Source organism: Morone saxatilis, unplaced genomic scaffold (assembly GCF_004916995.1).
Source record: "Morone saxatilis isolate NCDOM2014 unplaced genomic scaffold, NCSU_SB_2.0 Contig12, whole genome shotgun sequence".
NCBI classification, from domain to species: domain Eukaryota; kingdom Metazoa; phylum Chordata; class Actinopteri; family Moronidae; genus Morone; species Morone saxatilis.
Genome location: NW_023339674.1, coordinates 2,326,610 through 2,337,752, shown reverse-complemented (window position 1 = coordinate 2,337,752; position 11,143 = coordinate 2,326,610). Strand labels below are relative to the sequence as shown.

The 11,143-nt window shown below is 44.0% G+C and overlaps 1 protein-coding gene across 1 annotated transcript in view; it reads left to right on the top strand.

Annotated features, from left to right (window-relative positions):
• The first annotated feature begins 2,077 nt into the window (after positions 1-2,077).
• LOC118321978 (adenylate cyclase type 1-like) overlaps positions 2,078-11,143 on the top strand; it is a 45,268-nt gene continuing 36,202 nt past the window's right edge. The window contains exons 1-3 of the mRNA XM_035653555.1: positions 2,078-2,692; positions 4,267-4,416; positions 8,614-8,732. Coding sequence (XP_035509448.1) covers positions 2,078-2,692; positions 4,267-4,416; positions 8,614-8,732 — 884 coding nt within the window. The remainder of the gene's footprint in view (positions 2,693-4,266; positions 4,417-8,613; positions 8,733-11,143) is intronic.

Sequence of the window (11,143 nt, the reverse complement as noted above, 5' to 3'; positions counted from 1 at the left end):
AGACAACAAGTCCCATGATCCCACTCTGCTTCATCAAACTTGGTCTTTTGATACTGTTTGAGACCTCCTACTCACAGAAATGATATACGTGTGAACTATTTCTGGATGGTGACTCGGGCAAAACAGGCGACTGCCTTCGGGTAACTTTGTAGTAACTTGGTTGTATGTTTGGATTGCTTTATTCCAGGTTTGTTGTGAGATTGGGTTAAGATTTATTATCTGCATATTTTTTATGTTATCATTCCTAAATAGTGTTTCCAATCCAGATTATCCACACAGCAGAGCCTGGGGCTTTGGTGTAGTATTCAGCCGATCAAAGAAGTCAGGGGGGTGCGACATTCATCCGCCACAGAGATGGGGTCCTTCTGTAGTCTTCTTTATTTCTCCCAACTGATTACTCAAAACCATTCAGCTGACCGCCTTCCATCTGCATTGTCACAGGTTTTATTCACTCATTCATGTCATGTTTTCCTTTCATTTGTCACAATCATACATGTTTTAATCGTTTTGGATCTACTGGCAGAAACTGTGGAATATGTACGCGTTCAACATTCATTTCACATTTTAACATAATATTCTTATTATATAATTATCCTTTATATTGCTTTAATTACATTTTATCCATGTTATACCTCTGCTGCTATAATGTTTGCTATTTAGCTCTTTATCTTTCCAAATTTCATCTTTATATGTCCTTCTATGATAATATTAGTTATTTTTTCACTGAAGTGGGCTTTTAGTTTGTCGCTATTTGTTGTGCAACTACCTACATTTCAAAATATGACACTCATATGCGAATAAATAACATATTTACATTATTTATATTTTGTATGGCTCCTCTCAGTTTAGATTCAAGCACATTTTTGGATATCCCTAAGATATCGATTACTTTAGACTGTATTTTTGCTCCTGCGGTTGCTGCTTTCCCCCCTCATTCCCCCACATTCTGCTAAATGATTCTGGGTGTAATTGCGTATTTATATGTCATTCTTTGGGCGATACTGACTTACATTTTCCAGTGAAATGCCTTCTTTCTATCAATATTTGTTCTGCAGCGACCGAATTTATTCTCGTGGAGTTTCAACTTGAAGTGAAAACTCACAATTAAACAACCGACGGCAGCAGTGCAAAGGAATGCAGAAAACATGCAAGAATGCATGCACAAAATATGCACGTATGCACGAAGCATGCCCTCAACCATAACAACAGTGCATCACATTTTAAGATGCACGTCACCATTCTTACATTTTCACTGTTAATTCTGGAGAGAGATAGGGAGAGAGAGAGGAAGAGAGAGCGAGAGAGAGAGAGAGAGAGAGAAGGCGCTATTTTTAGTCTCCAATGCGCGACTATTACCTTCTGTCTCCAACGGTTTGTTTCGGTTCATTCTCTGTGTCAAATGAGCACTTGACTCCGCAATAAGAATATATGAGGGGAAGAGATGTGGGAAAGACCAAATTGTTGCTATATTGGACCATCCACCGGTGCAGCTGCTCTATTTTTAGCTGGGAACTACATCAGACTGCAGACACTGCGAGGGGAAATCACCAGCGCTGTTCTGCTGCTGTCTTCACCCAACAACCACTGACAGTGTGTGTGTGTGTGTGTGTGTGTGTGCAAGAGGAGACAGAAAGTATTGTCAAATGATTGTGTGTGTGTGTGTGTTGTGTGTGTGTGTGTGTTGTTGACTGCTTGCTGATCCTCGTGGTGAGGTGTTCTGACTATCATCGAGCGCAAGCGTGAGCCTTCATGTGAGTCCTGTTAGAGCGCAGGATCACCGGTGACCCGGTCTGAGACACCGCAGGTGGTCCGCGAGAGACAGAGAGAGAGAGAGAGAGAGAGAGAAAGAGAGGCTTGCTGCACATTGGTCGGGCTACTTTTCTGACGACACACCAACAATCGTCAACCTGTGGATAGGACGCGCGCGGTGCTCTGCTGTCTCCACTGCCACCCTCTCCCCTCTGACACCGAGCCCGACATCCAGGACGCATGAACTGGGAGAGGGTGCCGGTTCGATTCCCGAGCGGAGGAGAGCAGCCGAAAAGTTGAGGGGGTCGTGCGCCATCATCCCCGCTTCATGAATGGCCGGAACATGGAGGAGGTGCCATTCGAAAGAGTCAAGACCCGGCGGAGGAAGGGTCACTGCCCGGCCGGTGCACCCCTGGGCGCCATCGCCTGCGAGGACGAGTTCAACAGCCAGGAGCTGGAGGCTCTCTTCCAGAACTACAACCTGAAGCTGGAGCAGACCGCCACCCTCAAAGCGCTGGCGGTGCTCATCGTGGCCGCGTCGTCGCTGTCCCTGGTGGAGCTGCTGTCCAGCCCGCGTCTCACCTTGTCCAAGGGCTCCTACCCGGTGCACTGCGTGGTGTTCCTGTCGCTGTTCATCGTCACCAACGTCAAATACCTGCAGGTGACGCAGCTGCAGCAGATAGCGAAGCTGGCCCTGCTGTTCAGCTTCACCTTTGCGCTGCTCTGCTGCCCGTTCCCGCTGGCGCTCGGCACGTCGGAGCTGGTGAGCGCCGGTGCCCCTGAGCAAGGCGTGTGGCAGCTCATGCTGGTCACCCTCGTGGCTTACGTGCTGCTGCCGGTGCGGACGCTGCTGGCTGTGTTGTTCGGGGTGATGCTGGCTGCATCCCACTTCATTGTCATAGCGACGTCGGTCACGGGAAGGAAACAGAGGCTGTGGAGACCGGTAAGTTCTGCACCTGCATCCCGGTCTACTGCCTTATGCTTCAGTTCTTCCACAGTTTTTTGGGGTTGTTTTGCACTTAAGCCATCATCATATCAAACAGCTGATAGGTTGAGGCCCCCTTTACACTCAAAAACTACAGTCAAAGTACTGGGAATCTCCCAGCTGGGCTATGAAGTAACTGTATGAATGTAAAGCGGTGCTGAGAAACAGCAAAACAGCATACTCAAGCGACTTCCCCAGTAGAGGAACGGGTTAAAAACACCCCCCAGGGATCGACTGTAGCTGCAGCACACTGGAGCTGTAGAACTGGAAACGAGCAGAAAGTTTCACTTTAGCGCAGCGCTGTGATGAAGCAGACCGGGAGCTGTCCAGCTGCCGGTGCTGAAACAGGCGGCGAGGGTCCTGCAGAGCCACATCAACGAGTTAGTGCTGATCCTTAACTTGTCCTTGTGCCCCAGATTGCAGAGACATAGTGTTTTTAGTATTTAGGACATGTATTGCACACACTAACATCTTCTCTAATATGGTTTCTGAGATATTTCTGGTCCTATAAGACAGTGGTTCCCAGCCTTTCTGACTTGTGCCCCCTAAAATGAAGTCCACTCCTCAGATTACAAAGATCACTGGGTAGAGAGCAGTTCAACCATACACTAACTCTTTATTCTCAAATTGTTTTATTTTTATTTAGGATGTAAAATCATCCAGCAATCCATTAAGATTAGGAAAAAGTCAGAAAAACAAATTGAATTTTGTGTATCTGAAATATTTTCTGCTTTTCAATCCTGTGACCCTCTCCAGGACTCAGATTAGTTCCACAGATTGACTTCAGTGGTAGTAAAGCATTAAAGCCGTGGTTCCTAACATGTCTGGCTTGTGAAAACGAAGCAATGTCTGTTCTAACCACACATCAGATACGATAATCTTTTTCTGTATATTATTTTTAGAGGAAATGTTGCCCAGTAATTGAGTAGAAAAATGGCAGAAATTAGAGAGAAAGGTCTAAAAAAATAACAATTTCACAACCTTTCAGTTTTATTTGCGACCTCTCTAAGCCCCCTCGGTTGCAGCCTCTGCACTATAGCTTCTTTTGGTTTTGCTCATTAGTTACAGTATGAGCTGGAGTGAAGTCTGTTTACGAGGTGGTGTCATCATAAAGAGAACATGGATCATCCATCTGGCTGTGCTGGATTAGACTGTTTCTATGACTTTTCACCTCTGACCTTTTTAGGAATTGACGACACAGAGAGGCTGCAGAGTTCATCATCCAAATGAAGTGTCCAGCACGATCGATAGTCTCTGATTATTAACCAATAATGCACTTCAGTCAGTGTCGCTTTTGTTCTTTAAGTCACACCTATAGGATTCATGTTGTAACCACTGCTGACCTTGATGTCTGCCGTTCAATCCATCTCATGGATTAATCAAGGATTGTGAAGGTCTAATCTAGCCAGGATGTATGCTTGCGCACAGAGAAACGCACATATGGACACGTGTGTTCCTCCAGGATCACATGCACACACAGTTTGCAGGAGCTGCCAGCTTTGTTTGACATGTCTGTTCTTGTTTGTGTGCAGCTGGTGGCCAACACGGTGCTGTTCACCAGCGTCAACTTGTCGGGGGTGTTTGTGAGGATTCTCACCGAGCGCACCCAGAGGAAAGTCTTCCTGCAGGCCCGCAACTGCATCGAGGAGAGGCTGAGGCTGGAGGATGAGAACGAGAAGCAGGTGAGGCACAGATGGATAGAAAAACAGCAGACATCCACACATTTCACCTCGTCTCCAGCGCGTATGTTCGCGAAATCTTCACAGTCTCTTGAGAAGTTTTTTTTTAAAGGTTTCAGGTGCCAATGTATTCTAACAACCTGCCCACAGGCACGCAGTAACTATGACAGCAGCTATTTAAGGAAAGAACAATTACTGTGGCACATGCGCCAGCGCCACACATTCCCACCCCCACTGCGCACACCTACATGTAGCGATTTAACAAAGGAGCAATCAGGCAACTTTAACACACAGAAACACTTTGTTATGCGCCGCACACTCCTCACCCGCCAATGTGCACGAAAAACCCACATACACCAGTTGTTAAACAGAGAATTAATTATCCCATGTATGTAACATGCCACTATACACGTATCACCTTCGTTATACACAACATTCGCGAGCGCACACGCACACGCACACTTAGCACCTGTGCTTTGTAGATTAGATGATGATGTGCTGTGTTTTCCCCAGCAGTAACAGGCTCCCTTCTGACAGGTAATTACACAAGCAGATTGCTTTCATGGCCTCCCCACTCCAGTAAAGGTCACAGTTCATCTGGGTGAGTGAAACACGCACAGACCCCCTGATTGGGAACTATCAACAGCCGGCCAACAGCCAGCAACCAGGCCGCTTATGTGCCCACGAACAAACGTCTCTGATTTGAATGTTCGCCCCCCCCCATCAAACGGACCTCCGGTTATCACTCGGGTGTTTGCTCGGGTTTTCGCTTTGAGCCGGATCTATAGGTTGTATTGATTCCTGAACATGCGTACGCTATGTGCTGTAAGTCTGGGTGGTAAATTGACTTCTCAGTTCAATAGCAATCTCAGAACCCAGAAGCAGTGCGTGGTGTCCTCAAGTGACGCGTTCAGGAACGCTGTTTGCGGCAAAAACACAGTAAAGTACAGCCTCTGCTCCCAAAACACCTAAACCCCTAAAGAACAAAACCATGTTCATCTCAATCCCAACACAAGGTAAACTTATTATGAAATTCCCTCAGTTGTCATGGAGACCGATCTGTTGAGGAGCCCAGTGGTTGTTAGGGCTTCTTCCATAGCAAGTTGAGGGCTTCTTGATCTTGGAAATAGTAGTTTGACTAAAGAAAGTCCCACCTTAAGGCCCATTTACAAGCTTTTTCCGGGCTTTTCGGCCGCTTTTGCTACAAATTCATCTCTGGGACAACTGAGCAAACTCCATGGATGAAAGCTCCAGGAAAAAAAAAGGTAGTATGTGGACCTTGAGTTGGGATTGCTTTGTCAAACTACCATTTCCATTAAATCCAATCTTATTTGATCTGCTAACTTAAGGAGTGGCTAAGTTAAAGCGACTTAAATGACTTGGTCAAGGATTATGGAAAGGTCAAAGGTCACGTCCAACCATCCACCTGGACCTAGAGATTTTGTATAATAACTTCATACTTCTGTCTTCATTATTCAGACATCCAAAAAGTCAAGAAAATATAAACATAGATCTTAACTTAAGGTCCAGTTTCTAGCCCTTCCAGAGCTTTAGCCACATCTCACAGTCTTTGTGTTGCTCAGTTGATATCATGTGACTTAGGTTTGGAACTTGAGTCATCCATCTTTCTTTCCATCAGTTTTCTGCTTAGTGAGTGAACCTTAAATAAAGATATTTTCATGCTTAAAGAAAGAAGGGTTAAAACAAATGTTCGAACAAACAACCACTGCTGTCATTTCTCTGGTGAGGAATCACTCAAACATTAACCACACGGTCAAAGTTTGATACAGTTTGGTCACCCAAGCACCCAGAAACCCCAGTGACATTGGACCAAGCAACAAGAGTATGTTCCCAGTGTTCTGTACATTTATATGTTAGTTTTCTAATGATATGTCCAACATAAATGATCAGGAATTGGCTCTATCAGAGTTAGGTATCCTCTGGCTGCATTAAATGGACAGTGCTAAGTCTAAGCAAAGTCTAGACTGGATGTAAGTGATTGTCCTGCTGGTTATGTCGGAGTATTGCAGTCTGGGATTCATATGCACTGTGATGAACTCTTCATTAGCTTTATGAATAATGTGATTTATCAGTTAAAGGTGTGAGGAAACAGGATGTTCTATAAATAGTGTGTCAAGTTAGAAAGACATAACTGTAGCTCTTCCTGACTATTTGTGCTAGCGTTGAATAAGGGCGTGAAGGCTGTCCTATAGACCAAACTTGCTTTGAGGCAGATATGATGAGGTATGCAGTTAGACGCGCTCCATATTGTAGTCCACAGAAAGACAACAGAATTGATTTCATTTTAAAATAAGGTATGCTTTACACGACCACCCCAATAGCCTGCTATATCTACAATAAAAACAAAATGGGGGCTCCATGCGCTATAATACAGAGTTTTCATATTAAGATTTTCCTAAAGAAATATAATAAAGAAAAATTTTGTCTGTTTCATCTTCTATCTGAGAGTAAGCCTAAAGTCGTCCAGACTAAACATTTAATCATTTTCCTCTTTGTACAAACAAGTTGGATTCCAAATTGTTACATTTTTGTGGGAATTTCCCCTCCTTGTTAATCTGGAGGACGGGAAACCTTCATGTTAATGTGGGAGAAAGTGAGCCGGTGGTTCATTAATAAACCACAATGAGGAGAACCGTAGTCAAACAGAGCACACAGTGAATTAAACCAGGGGCACATCAGAGAAATGGAAATCACTCCTGTGCAATTATAACATGTTCAGTGAAGAGAAATGGAAGTGATTAATAAAGCAGGTAAATAAATTATGTTATTAAAACAACCACATCTACACACTTTGGTTATAGTGATTTATACACGGGTGCGTAGAAGTGCAAAGACACAAACACATCCCGGGTTCACACTCGGCCTCCATCAGTAAGTGTGATGGCTGTTTCTAAAAGCTGCTCTCCTGTTTTTTTTTGTATCTGCAGGTGAGGAGCAGTTGTGTGAATGGATGTATAATGTGAAACAGTGTTGGAGGGAGACACAGGAGAGCCCCGGCTGCTTTCATAACCCTGTCTCTCAACAGCTATTCAGCAGAGCTGCCTGATGATTCATTGTGCATTCACAACCATTTGACACCTTGCTAGAGTTGTACTTTGTGCTGCTGCAACTGAGACAATTCACACACAACAAAAACACACTGATCTGTGTAGACACTACAGTACCTCGGCTGCCTGCTGCTGAAGAGATTAAGTTAATCAACCGATTTGACGGAAAATTCATTTACTTTTTATTTAATCTGTTAATGTTTTAAAGTTGTACATTCCTTTGAGGACCCAGAATCCCTATTGGATGATTCTGCACCTCATGATTTACAAGTGTTTCTTTTATATAGTGAGACGGGAGGTGAAGGTGTGTAAGTTAGTTGATGGGCTGGATTCATTTGGAACCAGAGTCTGCGCAGTAGTGATCTGGGTTGGAGCCGCTGTATCGAGGTCCCGCCCACACGACTCTATCGCGAGCTTCCTTTTTTATAGCATCAAATAACTAATTTAAACCAGCTGTTTGCAGATCGCAACTTTCCCGCTTTACCCTCTCTTTCCAAGCACGAAGGGGGAACTACAGGGGCACATGTAGAGCCAGTGTTTGGTTTGTCCCTTCTGGGCTACTGTAGAGTCATGGCGGACTACACTGCAAGCAGCCACACGGGGGTGGTTGAGATGTTTTGGCTTTGTGGCGATGTTGTTCTATCTTTATATACAGTCAGTGATTGTTATGCAGAAGGGTGGAGGGTCTGCAGATAAAGTTTACTGCCTAACATAAGTTATTTGCCCTAACGGACAATCCTTAACTGCACCATAGTTGCTAGTGTAATAAAAGCCACGGTAGCTTCCTCAAATTGTTTTGTCCGACCAACAAACAAAAACCCAAAGTGATTTAGTTTATGATCAGACAAGAAAAACAGCAAATCTTCATAATTAAACAGCTGGAGCCAGGTAATGTTTTGCATTTGAGCTGATCGCTTTATTGATTATCAGAATAATTAGTGATTAATTGATAAATCTTTGCAGTGAGTAATGGTTTTAGCTGTAATCGAGAGTGTTGATGTTTAAACCAGAGTAAACAGTTTATATTTATTTCCTTGAATCCAAACACACACATTGTGTACATCTATGTCCTCCCAGTTTAAAGTTAAAGTTAACGCTGCCTCCTCTCCTGTCCTACAACCTCCCTCCGCAGGAGCGTCTGCTAATGAGCCTACTGCCCAGGAACGTTGCCATGGAGATGAAGGAGGACTTCCTGAAGCCGCCTGAGCGGATCTTTCACAAGATCTACATCCAACGTCATGACAATGTCAGGTACGGGGGTGTCATGACAACTGTGGACCGCAGAGGTATGCGGAGGGGCTGGAGTGTTTTGATCCAGGTGTCACCTGCTGTGACGTCAAGGTCAAGAATAGAAGGGGAGCCATTAAGATCAGCCATTAAGACAGATGCAATCAAACTACGTAAAGGTTAGAAAGAGGAGAGGGGACAGAGCACAGCAGTAGATTAGAAAATGTTCATTTCCTCTGCCTTTGTTGTTTTGGAGACAAAGCAGTGACTGATGAGCCAAAAGGAGGTATTTTCTTTCTAGAATAGTAACTCGAGGTCCACTTACTTATCTTTCCGCTGAATCTCATCAGTGGGATTATCAGCAAGATGCAGATGACTATTTCCAAGCTTAAGAATGAACTTTATTGCTCAGGTATTTTTTTTTTATTGTGACCAAATGGTGTGACATTTGTATGTCTATGAAGCTGACATTTTACCAGCAAAAGTTTTCCACTTTTACCAAAATGCTTGAATGAAACAGGCTCTTTGTGGTATTATAGTGACTTTCAACTTATTGTTTAGCTGTTAAATCACAGCTTTACTGTCTCGGTTCACGCTCCCTGCTCTCATACCGTTGTTTTCAGCTGCAGCAGAGAGAAAGTTAGTGACTAGCTGGAGCATTTAGTAGCTAAAGAGCAAGATATTTCCCTCAGGGGTTAGGAGAGACCCAAACTCAATATGCTTTCTACTAGGGTCGCCTGTGTTGACATTTTGAAGATGGTTAAATGATAATAACCGACAACCGGCAACCGATAAACAGTCACAAGTTAGAACAAAAAATTTATACAAGCTAGTTAGCTCACATTTTGCTAATATTAGCTAGCTAACTTGAGATATGTCACTTTCATCCTTTAACAAGCTTCAAGCACAGAGCAAAATAGGGGTGGGTCAATAGATGATAATATTGTGTAATAATGTTTGTTTCTGATGCCCCCAAGAGGCCAAAAATCTGTTGCAATATTGCATTGCAATATTAATGACAAACTCCTCCCACATGATTCTTGTTTTCTTGGATTCATCACAAGCTAATGTCCTTTTCAGATGAGAATGACCATCTGGCCCCTAATGTTGCTATCATGACTGCAGACTCTAGATACTAACATTAGACTGGAGGAAACGTCACTGGCACTTGTGTCTGACAAGTAGATTACTGTCTAAGAAGTGTCCATAACACAGTAGAGGAATATAAAAGTGACGCTGTTCACAATGATATAAAATGTTTATTAGATTACACCTTGTGGATTAATTGGATGGTGGATTAATCAAGCAGTGCAACGATTAGTTGATTAATCGATTTCTGACAGAGAGCAAATCATTTAAATGATTTAACATAGACAAAAGACAAACACTTCCTGTTCCCAGGACCTCAAAGACTTGCTGTTTTTCTCTGTTTTATATAATTGTAAATTGAATATTTTGGACTATTGATCAGCGATTTGAAGACGCCACTTTGGGTTCTGGGGAATTGTGATCACCATTTATCTCTAATTCCTGACATCTCTTAAATAGATCGATCAATTAATCAACAATTTTGCTAATAGATTAACTGTCAATGTTATTAATAAAGAAAGGTTCTAGTTTGGCTGATTTATCCCAGGTTTTATTGTAGGTTGAATCTCTGGGTTTTTGACTGTCGATCACACACACAAAAAAAGGAAGCAATTTGAGGACGCTCCCTTTGGTTCTGAAAAGTAGTGACAGGCATTTATTTATTTATTTTCTCCCATGCATAATTTTTTGCAGCCCTGTCCCTGTAAATGTCCTCAGCCTTTTCAGCAGCCACCTCTATTGCACTCGTAATGAAGAAAATATTACAGAGCGTGAGAACCTGGCCTGACTTTGAGCTGATTGCATTGCGACGAGGCAGTAAAGAGAAGCAGAGAGCTTGCTAGTCAGTGCAGTTGAAGTGTGGGAGTGGGGAATAGGTACCGGCCATGTCAACAGCACTGCCCTGTCCAAGAGACCAATGCCTCCTCCACTCTCCTGTCTCTCTTTTTTTCCCTCTCTGTCTGGTCTGTCTGTCTGTCTGTCTGTCTGTCTGTCTGTCTGTCTGTCTGTCTGTCTGTCTGTCTTCTCGGCTCCCACACTCAGCCACGGCTCGGGAACATCACCGCCTGTTCGCCAGCCTCGCTGGCACTCAGCCAAACATCACGCTGCTGCACCCAGTGAGCCAGCTCCCGCCCGTCTCCAGGGAGCTGCCACAAACACACACACGTAAACACATGGCGGTGAAGAAAAAAAAAAACACCCCAAACATGAGTTTTATTTTGCCGAGCAGGGGCGTGACATCTCCCTGATCTGGCCCCCCTTTGATGTGGCCCCGAGAACGTTTGATCGCATACCTATTTAGCTCTGCTCTCCTTCTCCCCCACACACCCCCGCCTCCTGTCTCCCCC